At 41.0% G+C, this 17,535-nt stretch overlaps 1 protein-coding gene across 1 annotated transcript in view; it reads right to left on the bottom strand.

Annotated features, from left to right (window-relative positions):
- Positions 1–7,857, bottom strand: part of LOC113604554 (translation initiation factor IF-2-like) — an 89,279-nt gene extending 81,422 nt beyond the window's left edge. The window contains exons 1-4 of the mRNA XM_027077004.2: positions 7,704–7,857; positions 7,316–7,523; positions 5,964–6,015; positions 2,021–2,588 (exon numbers count right to left, since the gene is read on the bottom strand). Of these exons, the coding sequence (XP_026932805.1) occupies positions 2,021–2,588; positions 5,964–6,015; positions 7,316–7,523; positions 7,704–7,857 (982 nt within the window). The remainder of the gene's footprint in view (positions 1–2,020; positions 2,589–5,963; positions 6,016–7,315; positions 7,524–7,703) is intronic.
- Between the last annotated feature and the right edge of the window lie 9,678 nt (positions 7,858–17,535).

The following is a 17,535-nucleotide window of genomic DNA, read 5'->3' as shown; positions in this document are numbered from 1 at the left end:
CTACAAATAGCATTCTCTTTTTTAGTAATCAGTTTCATCACGGTCGCAATACTAGATAAAAAAGCCTAAACATGGAACCATGAATTATTACTAATAGTCCTTCCCTTTTCAGCATGATCAAGTCAATACTGCATTTATTTGCAAATGGTGGCTACAAGGTCAAATCAAACTTCTGAATAGGTGCTTTACTGAAAACATTTCTTGTAGAAAAGGAATCCACTGTTTTTCCTTGGAGATTTTTAAAAATAGAAAATGCTGTATAGCAAAGATTACTTACAGAAAACAACCACAAGTACATTACTCTTCAATAAATACACTGTACCAAATTTATCCAGTGGGGAAGAAGGAGAAAATAAAAATACTAGGGTGTTAAATGTCTTCCTCCCTTCATTTTAAAATGTAGATTGCTTTTATTAAGCAGACAATATGGAAATTCATGGTCTCAGCCCCATGAAGTTACTTATTAACCACTAAACAGACTGCTAGGGATCTACACTTCCTGCACTCCACCTGCCATCTTTCCCAACTTTAAGTAGGCAGCAGGGGTACAAGACAGTCCCAACTTGCAACATCGATCATGAGGAAAGAACTTCACGCTCAGGTTAAAGCCATAATTGTGGGTTTCGTTTGCTTCTAGAAACTCAGCAACCAACTCAGGTGCTAGTACATAATGGGTGCTTAATGAATACCGGTTGAATAGGGTTTGATTGGTGCAACATTAGTTTTCCTTTCCCCCTAACTTCAGAGTTCCCTCTAGATCAAAAAGCAACTTAAGACCAGGCCACCGCGGTCCCCCACAAAGCCCATAAACTTCATTTATTCGTAAGGAAAGAGAATGTGGGGGGGGGGGCTCAAAAAAAACAAAATACAATCCACTTCTTTAATTTCTTCGCTCTTTCAGAAGAAAATCAGAAATAGCACTTGTTTTTAAATAACAGAAAATGTCTACCAACTTCCCTCAAAATGAAAACTTCCACATTTCAACCATATTTTCTACACTTGTAACATGGAAAACTGATTATCAACACTATGTATACGTTGGGTAAAAGCAAGAAACACGAATATAAAGAAAAACTAAATGTTGTCTGCCAACGGTTTTTCCTCGAGTCAAGAGGGCTGTATTCCTAAATTTTACTAGCTCTGAAATCAGTTTCGAGGTTTAAAGATTCGCTCATTCATTCAAATACTTTACTGAGCACCTACTATAAGCCAGGCACCTTAACAAAATGTGTCAATTCCGTGAACTGAACCTCAGCACCAAATTCCCGTATAGAAGCTTATCATCTACAGTTACAGCAGCTAAAGAGAAATCCCAATGTTGTTTCAAGTACACATGAAGTCAGGCCATCGGGGCTCCTTTTCAGCTCTGAATGCGGCATCAGCGAGCCGCTACCTACCACACCCGTTACCAAAAATCACAACTAAAGCAGCAAGCGCTCGGTGAGACAACCTGTAAGAGTAACACGAGCTTCTCCGAGGAGGTGGTCAGTCAGGGCTTTCTCTCCGGGGCCCAAAGAGAACCGCGGCGAGACACGCGGGCTGAACGCGCCGCACGCCTCAGGCGAGAGTCGGGGCTCCGGAGGCTGGGGGGGGGCTCCCCGCCCCCCCAACTCTCACCTGGAAGACCCCGACCTTCTCCGCCCACCCCCTCGCGCCTTCCTCCTGACTCCCAGACCTGCAAAGTTGGGGGGGAGGGGGGGGGGTCTTTTCATTTCCATTTTACATCAGGCGGGCGGTTGGCTCCCTCAGCCGCCCGCCTGTCGTGAATTTTGAACTGAGCATGTAACCATTTCTCAGAAGGAAAGGGAAGAAAAACCAAAGGCAGGGTCCGCAGGAAGACCTCGCCCAGACCTGAAAATGGAGCCGCAGGCTCAGCCCACAGCGCGCGGGGGGTAGGGCCGGGCCGCGCTCCCCACCGAGCCCGTGGCGACCGGGGTTCGAGGCTGCAGGCCCCCGCCCAGGAGGCCGCGAGGACTAGGGGTGGGGGCCGGCGCTCGCCCCGGACCGGCGCTGCACTCACCGTCGCCTTTGTCTCTGCCGCCCGCTCCGGCCGCAGCCGCTCTCGGTGCCGGCTCCGCGGCTCCTGCCACCCCCACGCCCGCAGCTGCGCTCCCCGGCGCGCTCGCCGCTTCCTGGCCCCTCCCTCCCCGCCCAGGCTCGCGCGCGGGCGGAGCGAGAGGCGGCGCGCGCTCCGAGGAGCGAGGGAAGACTGCGCCGCCGCGCAGCTGCCGCCGCTCCGGCCCCACCCCTTGCCCCGCCTGGGCGTTGGACTCAGCCAGCGACCCCCACGAAGCGCAGCGCCAGCAGCTGCGCGCGTTGGGAAGCCCCTTCCAAGGAGAGACAAGGGCCGAGAGCGAGGGCTGGAGCCCGCCCGGGAAAGGACGTGCCGGAAGATGGCGACCAGGTCTGGGTGGGAGCGGACGACAGCCTCTCCTCGCCCTGCGCCGGGGGACTGGCAACGGTGGCTCGCGCCCCCTCCCTGGACCGCGCGGAGGGGAGGTGCCTGCACTCGAAGTGCGACCGCGAGCGCTGCCAGGTTGGCCGGGGTCGGCGCTGAGCCTTGGCACCGCTTGTCGGTTGGAAGTGTTCTAGAGACAGATATCCCGAAATCAAATCCCTGGACCACAGCTTTTTCTTAACGTCGGAATCGTTGAATCTGTCATCAACTAACTGGCTTTTACGGCCTAGAACTTCCACCTGACATTTGAAAAGTGTGAATGTACTCGTGTCCTGGATATCTGAGTCTTATTTAGCTGTACATTTTATATACCCCAGAAATCAGACACACCTAAGAGTGCCCATCTAGCAGCCAACATTCCACCAAAATGACTACAATAACTTTTCAGGCCTACCGCACTTGGAATATCATATAATACACACGTCTTCTCCACCTAGATGGATTATATTCGTGCAATATTAGTGGGTTTTTTTCTAAATGTATAATTCTCCCTTGCTCAAAAAGCAGTTCAAGACCTAGCCACGGTCCTTCTAGCTAGTTGCTCCGAACAAATACTTTGTGGGGTCCTTGGCTCCTTTCCTTCTCTCATCTTCACCTCCAAGCCTTCAAGCAAGCCTGCTAGTTGTACCCTCAAAATGAATCAGAATTAGACTGCTCATCACCTGCATTATTTCCATTTTCTCTTGTCTGGATCATACTTCAGTGGCCTGCTAAATGGTCTCCCTGCCCACCATTCACTCAGTCCCTTGTCAGAACAACAACCAGAATAAAGAATACTCTCTTGGGATGCCCGTGTGGCTCAGTGGGTTAAGCATACCACTTTGGCTCAGGTCCTGATCTTGGAGTTTGTGACTTCCAGCCCCGCACTAGGCTCTCTGCTGTCCACGTGGAGCCTGCTTTGGATCTTCTGTCACCAACCCCCCCGCCCCGCCCACTCCCTGCCCCTCCCATGTTTGTTCTCTCTCTCTCTCTCTCTCTCTCTCTCTCTCTCTCTCTCAAAAATAAATAAACACTTCAAAAAAGAATACTCTCTTAAAAGTCAGCTCCTGGCTTATCTGGTCAAAATCTTCCAGTAGCTCTCTTTCACTGTCCGTAAAAGCTAAGGTCTTTATGGCGACCTACAAAGCCCTTGGTTTGCCTTTGCCCCTCACCTCTCCCACTCCAGCTCCAACCATCCTCCATCCTTTGTTGCTTGAATGTTCCTGACAGACTACTACTTAGGGCCTTTGCGAGAGTCATTCCTTCTGCCGGGAACATTTTTCCTGTGTCTACTTTCCCTCTTTTAACTCCTTGCTCAAATCTCACCCTAACTGCGATGCTTAGCCTGACCATGCTATTTAAAATTGCAACCACCCCAGGGTGCCTGTGTGGCTCAGTTGGTCAAGCCTCCCACAACCACTCAGGCCATGACCATGGGTTTTGTGAGTTTGAGCCCTGCATGGGGCCATGTGCTGAGAGCTCAGAGCCTAGAGCCTGCTTCACATTCTGTGTCTCCCTCTCTCTCTCTGCCCCTCCCCTGCTAGCACTCTCTCTCTCTCTCTCTCTAAAATAAATAAATGTTAAAAAATAAAATATATTGCAACTTCCCCAACTCTCATTCCTTCCTAACTTGCTCTTTTTCTTTTCTTTCCATGACAGTTTATTTTTTATTTTTAATATATTTTTAAGTGTATTTTATTTATTTTGAGAGAGAGAGAGTGAGCAAGGAAGGGGCAGAGAGAAAGGGAGAGAGAGAATCCCAAACAGGTTCTCGCTGTCAGCACAGAGCCCAATGCCAGGCTCAACTTACAAAGGATGAGATCATGACCTGAGCCGAACCCAAGAGTGCGATGCTCAACCGAATGAGCCACACAGGTGCGCTGTATGATTATCTTTTAAAGTCCATCTTCTCCAATACAAGATGAAATTTTGTTTTGTTCAGCTGATGTATTCCACTGCCTAAAGTAAGTGAAAAAAAAGATTTTTAAATCCCGAAATGATAAAAAGCTCAAAGAAAAAAAAATAACCCAGTTTTTTTTAAACTCGCTCTTGTCCCAATTTCTCAGTTAACCATAGATCCTTATCTACATTATAATTCAAGCTTTTTTTTTTTGTAGTTACCTGAGTGCAGTGAAAACTTGCCATTTAATGCAGTTTTTCTACCCACTGATATACTGGTATCCTATTTCACTAAGTAGGAATAACTTGTTACGCTACAGAAAGCTTTCTGGCCTGAAATTCAAAGGCATATTAATTCTAAAAATTTCCCAGGACAAAAAACCCAGGAAATTCCTCTAACTGCATGTGAATCTATAATTATCTCAAAATTTTTTTAAAATGTGGGATGGTAGGGGCGCCTGGGTGGCTCAGTCAGTTAAGCGTCCGACTTCGGCGCAGGTCGTGATCTCACGGTTCGTGAATTTGAGCCCCCCACATCGGGCTCTGCGCTGACAGCTCAGAGCCTGGAGCCTGCTTTGGATTCTGTCTCCCTCTCTCTCTGCCCCTCTCCTGCTCACACTCTGTCTCTCTTTGTCTCAAAAATAAACATTAAAAAAAATTTCTTTTAATGTGGGATGCTAAAAAAACACAAAAAACAGAAAATTCCTGAATTATAGCAAATGTAGGTGTTTTTTTTTTTGAGCTTTGTTTATTTAAGTAATCTCTATACCCCATGTGGGGCTCAAACTCATAACCCTAAGATCAAAAGTCCCATGCTCTTCCAACTGGGTCAGCCAGGTACCCCACAAATGTAATCATTTTGTGTGAATGTCTTAAATAGTAACATTTCCTATCATTTATTCATAAAGGTTAATATTCATTATGTAAACATTCATTTTCAAGTTTCCCATATTATGTTTATAACACATCACATGCAATTGATTACCCTGATAATATCCAATTTCAGTTGCTACAGCTATTCATACACCCCTCTTGTCAATAGAAAAAGAAAATCAATTAAGAATACAATTCTTAAAAGATACCTTCTGTATGAAAGTCTGTGTGTATAATTATCTGGTATTATATTTATAGCATATTCTCTGTATGTATTTATCTCTTATGATTTAAAACAATTTAAAGCTACAATTATCCTTATAGTTTAGCTTTTTTTTAATAGAATTAAATGGACTCCTTTTGTTTAAAAACCACTGATAATGTGTTTCATCAATGTCAAAACATGGCTTGTAATTACAATAATACTAAATAATTTTATTAGAGTTAATATTATGATGCATCTCTACTGTCCTTAAAATTGTTACCAAGTAAAATCTTACTCCAAAGAACAGGTAGAAAATAGACACTGTTCATGCTTTATCTACATAACATACACTGAAAACTCTGCTAAAATAAACCCAACCATTGTACTACAACAGTTTTGTTGTAGTACGAACTGTTTTGCACACTTAGTAGTTCATAGAAAAGAAAATGACCTCAACAAAACTAACAGCATATTTGTGCCATAACAAATGGAAACGTTAATGCAAAGAACAGCAAGAATGTGTTTGTCTATCACTACTCATGACCTCACAGCTGCCACATTGACTTGTTTCTGCAGTCTGTAATTAGTTAAATACATATCCCTTTAAACATGTAAACACATGAAGTTTTTCTAAAAGTATGGTATTAATATTTTTAAATTACTTTCCAAAATTTGATACCAGCTATTTCTCACATATAGGAGACTACAGTCTACACTGCACTATATTACTACTACACTATCGTCTACACTCTAGTCTGTAGTTCAACCTCTACTACAAAATAAGCTGGATGACCCTGAGCAAGGTTCTTAATCTTTCTAAACTCATCCTTTCTTCTAATTTAATGGGACCATAGTAGTACTTACCTCCAAGAATCACTGTGAGAAATCCATGAGAGAACTCAACCAAAGTTCTTAGCCTTGGGCCTTACACATGCCAAGTGCTGGTAAATGCTAGCTATTATCATTACACAAGCATATAATTAAGCTCATTGCCCTATATTTTTATACTGAGAAAATGGCTCATAATTGGCACCAAATGGGATGGTTTGAGTTCTACATCAAGATAGTATAATATGCAATTAAATGAACATTATTAAAGAGGCACTCACAGTTCTTCTACCACCACTATGTGCCAGGTACAGTGCTTGATAACAAAGGAAGCTAAGGCTCAGACTTAGAACAGCTTTACGGTTCAATGACATACAGTAAGCAAAAAACTACTTTCAAAGTAGTATAACCATATTTCCTGGTTTGTCAGGAACACCTTTTATCCTGGCTTACTAGTTATTTGTGCCTCCTTCCATTCTCAATGTGTCCAAGTTTGGACAATAAATTATGTGGTCACCCCTAACTAGAAGTACGTATGACGACACGCTCAGAATACAGGGAAGGAACCATCAGTTGTGTGTAAAGCTCTAAAGACTTACATTGTTCCTTGAAAGAAACATTTGAATTGGCCAAGTGGACCAAATGAAGGGGGAGAGATAGAAGGAAGATCTCATTTTTATTACTCCAAGTCAAAACCACAGAGCGTTTGCATACCTGTTAATAAACTTAGTAAATTCCCTTGACCAGTGTTAACATCGATTAGTTTGGTGATTTCATATTTTTTTCCTAAAGACATAACAGAACTACTCCAAGACACAAACAATATATAACACATATTCATTTCTTGATACAATAAATAGCTATTATGTACCCATGGTCTGTCTTTGATGTGATAGAAGATACAAAAAAATTGTATAAGACACAGCTAAGTTGCATAAGATCTAGTAGCAAACACCAAATATCTTAGCTAATAGTCAACAAGATAATGAGACACAGAGCACATGAAGTGGGACTTGGGGAGACTGAGAAAAATTGGGAACCACCTGGAACTTACTGAGAAAAGGGAACCTTACCAATTCAGAGAAGGATCATAATCCACGGCCCTTTCTGTGACTGAAGCAGCCAAAGGTAGAAGAACCTGAGACAAACTTGGCTTCACACTTTTACCCAGAGCTGCTCCTTGCTGATCATCAAACCACAAATATTCATTGAATGCCTGCTGTTTGCCAGGTAGCATACCAAGTGCTGTGGGAAAACCTAGTCTAAAGCATGGTCTTTGTCCTTAATGAAATGTCACACAGCAACATTTGAATAATTAGACACAGTACCCTTATGAATGTAGTTGAGCAGATCACTGAGGTCTGTATTGTCAGAAAAGGTTTCTTAGAGGGAAGGAATTCAAGGTGGGTCTCTGGGAAAGAGGGAGTCATATCAGTGTTTTCTAAACTGTGGATCACATACCTCTGGTGGTATGAGGTATGATTTTAGGTGATATGCTTAACAGCAGCAGGGATGGAGGGGGTGAAAATGGGGAGAGGTAGTTTGGGGCACATGCATCTTCAACACAGCCTGAGATGTACAGTCGACCCTTGAACAACGTGGGGGTTAGAGGCATACTTGAAAATCCACATTTAACTTTTGATTCTCCCCAAAATGAACTAATAGCCTACTGTTGACAAGAAGTCTTGACGTGGAGAACAAAGACAAAAGAAAAAAAATTTAACTTCCTTACATCTCACAGCCCAGTGACAAGGACTTGAGATAGACAGAGTGACCTTCCTCAAGAAGATTAGCTGCCTCGTTGTTAATACTTTGCTAAAGGCAAAAGGCAACTTCAGCTTGACATTATCCCAGCCTCCAGGATCCTGTATATCTCCTTTAACATATAAAAATCCCTTTGGAAACTTCTTTTATCTCTACCCCCACCCCCAGATATAGATAGATAGATAGATAGATAGATAGATATTAACATATATATATGTGTTGATGTTTGTTTATTTTTGAGAGAGAGAGCATAAGTGGGGAAGGGGCAGAAAGAGAGGGAGACAGAATCTGAGGCAGACTCCAGGCTCTGAGCCATCATCCCAGAACCTGTCGCGAGGCTCAAACCCACAAACTGCAAGATCATGAACTGAGCCAAAGTCAGATGTTTATCCAACTGAGCCACCCAGGCATCCCTCAAGATATATATGTTGGCAATCATCCTTCAAACATATGGCCCAATGATGTACATGTGAAGGGTCTCACGACTAAGGTTTTACTAGACAGTAATAAATGACCTTCTAACAACAGCTAGCCCCTCAAGGTCCTGGAAACCTTGCTTCCAAATTCCTTAGAGACTTACACTATCCCTAACACCATTCCAACTTGAAAATATATAATCAGCCACTTCTCACAACCTCAGTGCAGCTCTTTCTGCCCGTGGGTCCTGTCCCCATGTTTTAATAGAACCACCTTTTTTGCACCGAAGACATCTCAAGAATTCTTTCTTGACCATTCGTTCCCAAATGCAACATTTCACATCATTACCTATAACACAAACAGTTGATTAACACATAGTTTGTATGTGATATGTATTTATATATGTATTTACATTGTATTCTTACAATAAAGTAAGCTGGAGAAAAGAAAATGTTATTAAGAAAAGATGAAGGAAGGGGAAATACATTATGGTACTGTACTGCATTTAATGAAAACAATCCGTGCATAAGTGGACCCACACAGTTCAAACTCGTGTTGTTCAAGAGTCAACTGTAATTGCATTACAGCCCCTCAGTTCAAAACAAAAACCCCATATGAAACAAAACAAAAATAAAACAAAAAAAGCATTAGGAATTATAGTAAAAATGCCCCTGGGGACAACCAGAGAAGAAGAAAGGAGCCTTTTGAGAATAATTCTGCTACATCAGGTTAGAGACTACCAGTAACTAAGAATTACCTTTTCTTTTTTCTTACAGTGAACACTTATATATGGCAGGTAATTCAGATCTTGCCCATATAATAGTGAGAAAAGTTTCCTCTATACATTTGTTAATGTTAAAAATATGAGTCAACTAAAAGGAACCTCTCAAGTAAACAACAGTAGCAATAAAGAGAAAGGGGATGTGTCACTTAGGAGAGCACAAAGTTGGGCAAGCAAAACCTCAGTAATTGGCATTTCGTTAAAGGGGAGTTCCCAAGAAGAGCAAGAGCCACAGTGGATTTTGAGCTGAGTATTGGCAGGTTGGCATATGAGAGTGGGGAAAGAAAGAGTCCAAAAGGCAGGTTTCCAAGAGAGACTGAGGTCTGCACTGTGCTGGGGGGAGGGGACTACTCCCTGCACCTTGAGGAGGCTCTTTGGCTCAGAGGAACCAGCAGAATTGTCCCCAGTGACCTGTTAGGAAGACATTCAGAAGGCACCAGTGGGACTCCCACCTCCATGGTTTCCTAGGGCTTCAGCAAGAGGGGACATGGAAGCTCCAACATACCTTAAAATGTCTGGACACCACTGCCCTTAAAACTGATGGGTCAGAAATGTTATAATTCCACCTAACACAGAGATCTACTTGTTGCTTTCACAAAGAAAGGGTTTTATATATATAATTTTTTTTAATGTTTATTTATTTTGAGAGAGAGAGAGAGAGAGAGAGAATGGGGGAGGGGCAGAGAAAGAGAGAATCCAAGGAGGCTCTGATGATGTCATCACAGAGCCCAACATGGTGCTCAATCTCATGAACTGTGAGGTCATGACCTTAGCTGAAACCAAGAGTCAGACACTTAACCCACTGAGCCACCCAGGCAGCCCTCACAAAGAAAGTTCATGATGAGTAAGATTTGAGGGTAAAAGTGGAAGAAAGGGAAGGTAATACACCAGGATCTTTCACGTCCAATTCTCATTCCTTCCCCGGCAAATGTTACTACCTGAAAGAAATTAAGCTCTTGCTTTTGTCCCTGTGACTGGCTAAGCTAAGTAGCTGGCAGAATTCTGATACTTTGCTCTGTGCCACTGCCACTGTGGTAGCATACATGCCCTATATAATCCCTAGGACTATAGTGGGCAGACTGATGAAAATAGATCACCCACTCCCCCCAATATTCTGTGCCCTCATTCCTGGACCTGTGGCTAGGATGAGATAGTCCCATGATTATGTTATATGTCATAGTTGACCTGAACAGAAGATAATCTGGGTGAGTCTCATCTCACTACAAGAACCCTTAAAGCAGAGAGTTTTCTACCATTAGTGGCAGAAGGAGAAGTCAAAGAAATTGAACTCATGAAAGAGACTTGATGAACCATTACTGGCTTGAAGGTAGGGTAAGGGGTGGGCACATGACAAGGAATACAATCAGTCTCTAGAAGCAGGGAATGGCCCTTGGCTGACAGCCAGCAAGGAAACAGGGATCTAAGTCTTATATCGACAAGGAGCATGAACACTGCCAACAACAATAATGTGCTTGGAAGCAGATTTTTCTCCCAGAGTCTCCAGATGAGAGCTCAGACTTGCAGGCACCTTGATTTCAGCCATGTGATACTGTGAGCAGAGAATTCAGCAATGACATGCTGGACTTCTGACCTACAGATAATATGAGCTAATAAATGGGTGTTGTCTTAAGCCACTAATGGTAATTTGTTACACAGCAATAGAAAACAAAACCACTGTTCACTGAATTAACTCTTCTCTAGACAGGATGTGAAGTGGTCCTCCAGCCTTGAGTGTATCTGAGTTTCCACTCTATGGTCAATTCACAAGACAAATAGATCAATACTCAGGCATTAGTAAACAACTCTGGGTTATTTACGATTATATAGGGAGGGGAACCATGGGAAAAGACTGGAATCTCTGATAATTTGGCATATGAGGGACTTAAGTTTTATTTTCATTTGGGTAAAAAAGAAAATCAGATCTTATTTTGAAGTAATCGGCTGGTAAGACCTCATAACAGTGGGTGGTATTAGAATTTCTGGTAGCATATGGTGCCAGACTCTGAAAAGGAAAGGCATTTTAGAGAGTTCTCTAGTAAAAAGAGAATGATGTCTGAAGTCAGGCAGATATGATTAAGTTTTATTGACAGACAGCTGAGTGTCTGATCATGGGCTTGTAGGAAATTTTTTAAACTCTTTGAGCCCCAGTCTACCTATTTTAAAAGAGGAACAATACTTATCTCATAAGATTTGGGGAGAATTAAATGAAATTTAGTTCATGTAAAATCTCAGTGCCTGCAGCACAGCAGACTATCAACTAATTTGTCCCCTCTATTGGAGTGGAATTTTTTCACAACTTCCTTGTAATGTTTTTAAAGTAAAAGTAACTAAATTATAGCATATACTAGAGTAATGCTATGTTACAGAAATATAATGCATGCTACACATGTAATTTCAAACTTTCCAGTAGCCACATAAAAATAGTAAAAATAAGCATATAAAATTAATTTTAATAATATGCTGTTTAACCCAATATGTAAAAATACTGTCATTTCAACATGCAACCAATATAAAACTGTATTAATGATAAATTTTACTTTTAACTAATAAGCTAAGCCTTCAAAGTTGTTTATATATTTGATACAGCACATCTGAATTGAATATAGTCATGTTTCAAATGTTCAATTTTGGCACGTAGGTAGTGACTATGGTACTAGACAGCTCAAATATTTCAAAAAATTCTCCTTTACTCTTTCTTAATTCTAAAATAAACATGAATAGGTGATAAATAGATAATTATAGATGTATGAGAACACACATGCATATACGTTACACTCTGGCATAAACTAAACAGGTGTTTTTTTGTGTGTTTTTTTTAAACCATCGGTTCTTAGCTACAATAGTTGCACTGCGATAAGAGAATTAAGGTATAAGTGGCTTTCTAATTTCAAATTCCAAAAATACTACAAATCAGAGCTATATAGCCAAAGTAAAGTAAGTATAGGCAACCATGATAGCCAGGTGAAAACAAAATCCTGTCTTGCACAAAAGAATACAGGTTGGCTTTTAAAGTAACTTTACTTGAGGGTTATATATTCATTTTCTTTGCTTTTTCTTTCAAGACACTGGACTAGACTTTTGGATTCTACAAAGCTTGTTTCTTCTTTCTAAGTCAGTATCTCCATTATTGAGAATGAGAACTAAAGCATATTGGAAATGATGGGAAATAGGAGTAATACACAGTAGCCACCTAAAGACTCAAAGAAAATCTGTAACACTTCTACTAGGATCTTCAAAGATGATTCAGTGATCTTGCCCCTAGGGTGGATACCGTCAGGCAGGAAAAGAAGAAAAAAACCCCAAAAAACAAAAACCAACAGAACAAATTCAAACATGGGTAATACAAGGTACAACACTGAAAGAGACTGAGAGATACCAAAAAACATACCATGAGTATATATAAGAACAAAATCCTATTCAGTGGCAGTGAGGGAAGGTTTCCTAGATAGGTATCCTACACGAGAGATTTTTTTAAAATCTTTTTATTTTTAAAGATTTTATTTTTAAAGATTTTAAAAATCTTTTTATTTTTGAGAGAGACAGAGAGAAAGGGAGAGCGGGGGAGGGGCAGAGAGAGACAGAGAGAGAGAGACAGAATTCAAAGCAGGCTCCAGGCTCTGAGCTGTCAGCACAGAGCCTGACACGGGGCTGCAAATCATGACCTGCAAATCATGACCTGAAACAAAGTCGGCTGCTTAACCGAGCCACCCAAGGGCCCCAAAAATGTTTTTTAAGGAATAGTTAATAGGGCTCCATGCAATTCAACAGATATATGCTGCCTGCGTACTGTGCAGCAGGTCCCATAGAAAGCAATAGAGCAACAGTGATGGAGGTCTACGCTTAAGCTGTTGGGCTGGGGATGGAGAATAGTGGAAGAAAAGCAAAAACCAGAAAAATGTCACAGCTGTGGATCCTAACAGCTCTTGGCTCTTCATACCACCTCTGACAGCCCCTTGTCTCTGAACTCTTCCCAAGTTCTGCCTCTTGTACCCACAAACAATTTCTGGCTTCTTTTCTGTTTCTGACCCTCCACGTACAATCAGACTCTTGGTCTTACCTTGTCCGCAGGCCAGCCTGGCTGTGGGGTGAGTGTTTCATCTCTGACCCCTGCCCTGCAGCCACATGCAGACTCTGCCCACCCTTGCTCTGGCTCTAGCTATAGTCAGGAAGCTGCTGAATCAAGAAGCTGCCACCACAACTTCCGGCTCCAGCTTTACTCTAGCGTGAAGAGGAAGTTGGGCAGAGTTAGGTAAGTATTATCACAGAGATAGTTTGGGTAGAAGACGTTTGACTCAGTCTGTAGGAATCCTATTCTTAAAAGATCAGATGCTTGAGAGGAATTATCCAAAAAAGAACAGAAGGATCCGATTTTTTGGCATAGAAGAACCAAACGAATGAAATCAGGGAGAGGTGAGAATGTGGTGCCTTTAGGTAACTAGGGAATGAGTGCAGGGTCAGAGAAAGGAGCCTCTTAGGCACAGAGACAAAAAGATGCTGCACCTGCACAATGACATTACACTGTACTGAGTCTGGCTTTAGAATATGGAACAGAATATGATAGTAATAAGTAGGGCAGAAAGACAAAATGCATGAATGATATTGCTTTAAGAATAAAGTGTGTATATATGGCCATGTTGTTAAAGTATCACATATAACCTTTGAACTTCAAAATATTCCTGCTTCAATTACTTCCTTGATAAGCTCCATATAGCATTCGTCCGTAAAGGATAGTATGCGAAGAGTTGAAATGGAATTTTTTCAAGTTTATTTATTTATTTTTAGCGAGAGGGAGAGAGAATCCCAAGCAGACTCTGTGCTGTCAGCACGGAGCCCAACACGGGGCTGGATCCCACCAACCGTGAGATCATGACCTGAGCTGGAATCGGAGTTGGGCACCTAACCTACTGCACCACCCAGGTGCCCCGAAATGGAATTTATAGTACCTGCATGATTGTTTTATATGCATCTGTGTGTTTTTAATAAATCATCAGTATTGCAGGGATTGACTTCTTCCTGGTTTATTTTCCATTACTATGAACAGTTTTGTATTTACACTATCTCCTTATGAACAGAAATTGCACACACGTGAGATTCAACGGGCACTCTCAATTCAGTGAGTTATTCTGCTATTTATATATTGTCTCCAAGACCATTTTCCCCCATTTTTCTCTTCTCTCATAATAAAGAATTGCATATTCTACTTCATTAAAAAGTAGATTAAATGGGGGCGCCTGGGTGGCTCAGTCGGCTAAGCGTGACTCTTGATTTCGTTCAGGTCGTGATCTCACAGATCGTGGGTTTGAGCCCGGGGTCAGGCTTGTGGCTATCAGCCTGTCAGCACGGAGCCCACTTTAGATCCTCTGTCTTCCTCTCTCTCTTCCCCTCCCCCGCTCACTCTCTCTCTCTATCGAAAGATAAATAAAACACTAAAAAAATTAGGAAAAAGGAGGTGGATACCTTAAAAGAGAAAGGAAATTAACTTTTTTGAGAGGGGAATGTGAACATTTTGATCATTTGACAACTTCATGGGAATTTCTTAAGTGGAAAAAACATAAAAGATTTTTTAAAAAGAATTTCCTTAGGTAAAAAGAATGATCTCCACAGTGATTTCTTGGTTTAGAAAAGTGAAAAGAACTAAAGGAGATTTTACAGCTTTTTGCTCCAAGTAAGACCTGCCCAACATATTCTTTTGCTCACCAAGCAATAATTTCAGTCCTATTTCCATATCCCATGAACTAATAAATTATAAATCAGTAAGACAAATATATAAAATATTAAAATAAGTCATCTCTTTGTTAAGAATTCTGACAAACAACTATAGCACTATTCATTATTTCTTCATTTGTTTTTATATAGTTTTCCTGCCTCTGTATATATTCTTTAAAGGGGATTTTTTAAATTAATGGACTTCTTTTTAGTAGTTTTAACTTTACAGAAAAAACTGAATGGAAAGTACAGAGACTTCCCATATAGCTCTCATCCCCATAACCCTATTATTAACATCTTGCATTAATACGGTATATTTGTGTTATGGTAGGTATTTTTTATTTACTCATTAAAAAAAATTTTTTTTTACATGTATTTATTTTTGAGACACAGAGAGAAACAAAGCACCAGTAGGAGAGAGAAGGAGACACAGAATCCAAAGCAGGCTCCAGGCTCTGAGCTGTCAGCACAGAGCCCGACACAGGGCTCAAACTCACAAACCGTGAGATCATGACCTGAGCCAAAGTCAGATGCTTAACTGACTGATGCACCCAGATGCCCCTTTGATAGGTATTTTTTCAAAAATTTTTTAAACTTTTCTCTACAGAGGTGTTGGATATTTTCCATTAGATTTATTCCTATAGACTTGATATTCTCCAATATTACCACAAATAGTTTCTTCTCTTTTATTACTCTTTCTAGGTATTTGGTGCTAGTATATAGAAATAAAACTAACTTTTGTCTACACCTGACATCTTATCAATTTGTGGATTATTTTGGGTTTCTCATATAAACAGAATCAATTGCAAATACTGACCGTCTTATTTCCTTCTTGCCAAAGCATATGCCTCTAAACTGATTAGAACCTCCAACGCAAGACTTAACAGAAAAGATGATCTTTCTCTAATTTCTGTTTTTTTTTAAATTTTTTAAATGTTTATTTATTTTTGAGACAGAGAGACAGAGAGAAAGGGTGAGACAGAATCTGAAGCAGGCTCCAGGCTCTGACCTGTCAGCACAGAGCCCGATGTGGGGCTCCAATTCACAAACCTGAGATCATGACCTGAGCCAAGGTTGGACGCTTAACCGGCTGAGCCACCCAGGTGCCCCTCTCATTCTTGTTTTTAAAAGGAATGCTTCTAATATTTGCTCACTTAGAACGATGATTGCTTTGGGTTACCTATAGATAACGTTAATCGCATAAAGGAAGATAAGGAAGTAGATACAACACACATGTAATTGGTATATAATTGGTATCCTCAAAGATATGAACCCCCTCCCAAAAAAGGACCATCTTAAGTAAAGACATAAATCAAGAAAACTTTTTGTCTAGATAAAAGGCCACTTATCTTTTACTCTACTATGAACCAACTAACACGAGACATATCCTAGCAAAAATGTTACTGAGCATCAACGGTAAAGAAAGAAAATTTTGGTTTGCCAGGTAAAAGTGTAAGTCACAATGACTGTGTTTCTGATTTCTTCATAGCCTTGTTTTGAAGTCAGTAAAATGATGTCCTCAAAGAACTCAACATCCTCAAGGGAAGAAAGTGTGACTCAAGAAATTTTATGCCTGGTAAATTACTCCTAGGTATAAAAGCAATAGAAGCACAATTCTGAATACAGAAAAATTCAGGGAGTTCTTCTTCAACAAACTACTTCAGAATTTAATTTCAGCCAACTGAGAGATAAATGGAGAAACTGGCAAAAGGACAAAGTATGCAATAGTGAATTCATTTAACTGTGAAAACAGAATAAAAAAAAAGTTTGTGGTTAAAAAAAGTATATATAAATGTCATAAACTCTAATGTTAAAATAATGTTACCTTTAACAAAAGTTGGTACAGGAAGAAAAAAACCATAGGCTCAAATTATATGTATAAGAAAATTCATTTGGCATTGGGTTTTTTTTTTTAATGTTTATTTATTTTTGAGAGAGTCAGCATGAGTGGGGGAGGGGCGGAGAAAGAGGGAGACAGAGAATCCCAAGCAGGCTCTGAGCTGTCAGCACAGAGCCGGACGTGGGCCTCAACATTCACAAACTGGGAGATCATGACCTGAGCCAAAATCAAGAATCAGATGCTTAACCATCTGAGCCCACCCTTGGGCCCTGGCACCAGGATTTTTAAAAATCCTTCCAGGAGATTCTACTATGCACCAAAATTTAGGAACCACTGCACAATGGGAATAATGACAGTCACTTTCCTGTTTAAGCCTCAGTTGTCCACGGGAAGTGCAGCAAACAATGTTGACTTCCACCTGTCCCAGGACTGTTGAACAGGGAGATAGCAGTGGTTACAATCCGTACAGTTAAATCAGGAATGAGATAACTGAGTTTTTTTCTTCTTCTTGGTATGACACATTGTTTTATCATAACAGTCTCAGCAAGAACAGGCTCTTATTGACTATGAATCTTGCCCATTGTTATAGAAGTCATTAACAAAGTTTACCCTGAATAAATCCACCCAGGATACCCTGTACCCAGAACATCCATATCACTCAGGAAGACAGACAAAAGAACAGTAAGCACAGTACAGACCTAAAATAAATACATAAGAAAACAAACAAACACCAGAAATAATCACCTGTAAGCTCTGGTATCCAGCAAATTCAAGAATATTTGGGG

This window comes from Acinonyx jubatus, chromosome A1 (genome assembly GCF_027475565.1).
Source record: "Acinonyx jubatus isolate Ajub_Pintada_27869175 chromosome A1, VMU_Ajub_asm_v1.0, whole genome shotgun sequence".
NCBI classification, from domain to species: Eukaryota; Metazoa; Chordata; class Mammalia; order Carnivora; family Felidae; genus Acinonyx; species Acinonyx jubatus.
This window is presented reverse-complemented; position numbering and strand designations above follow the sequence as displayed.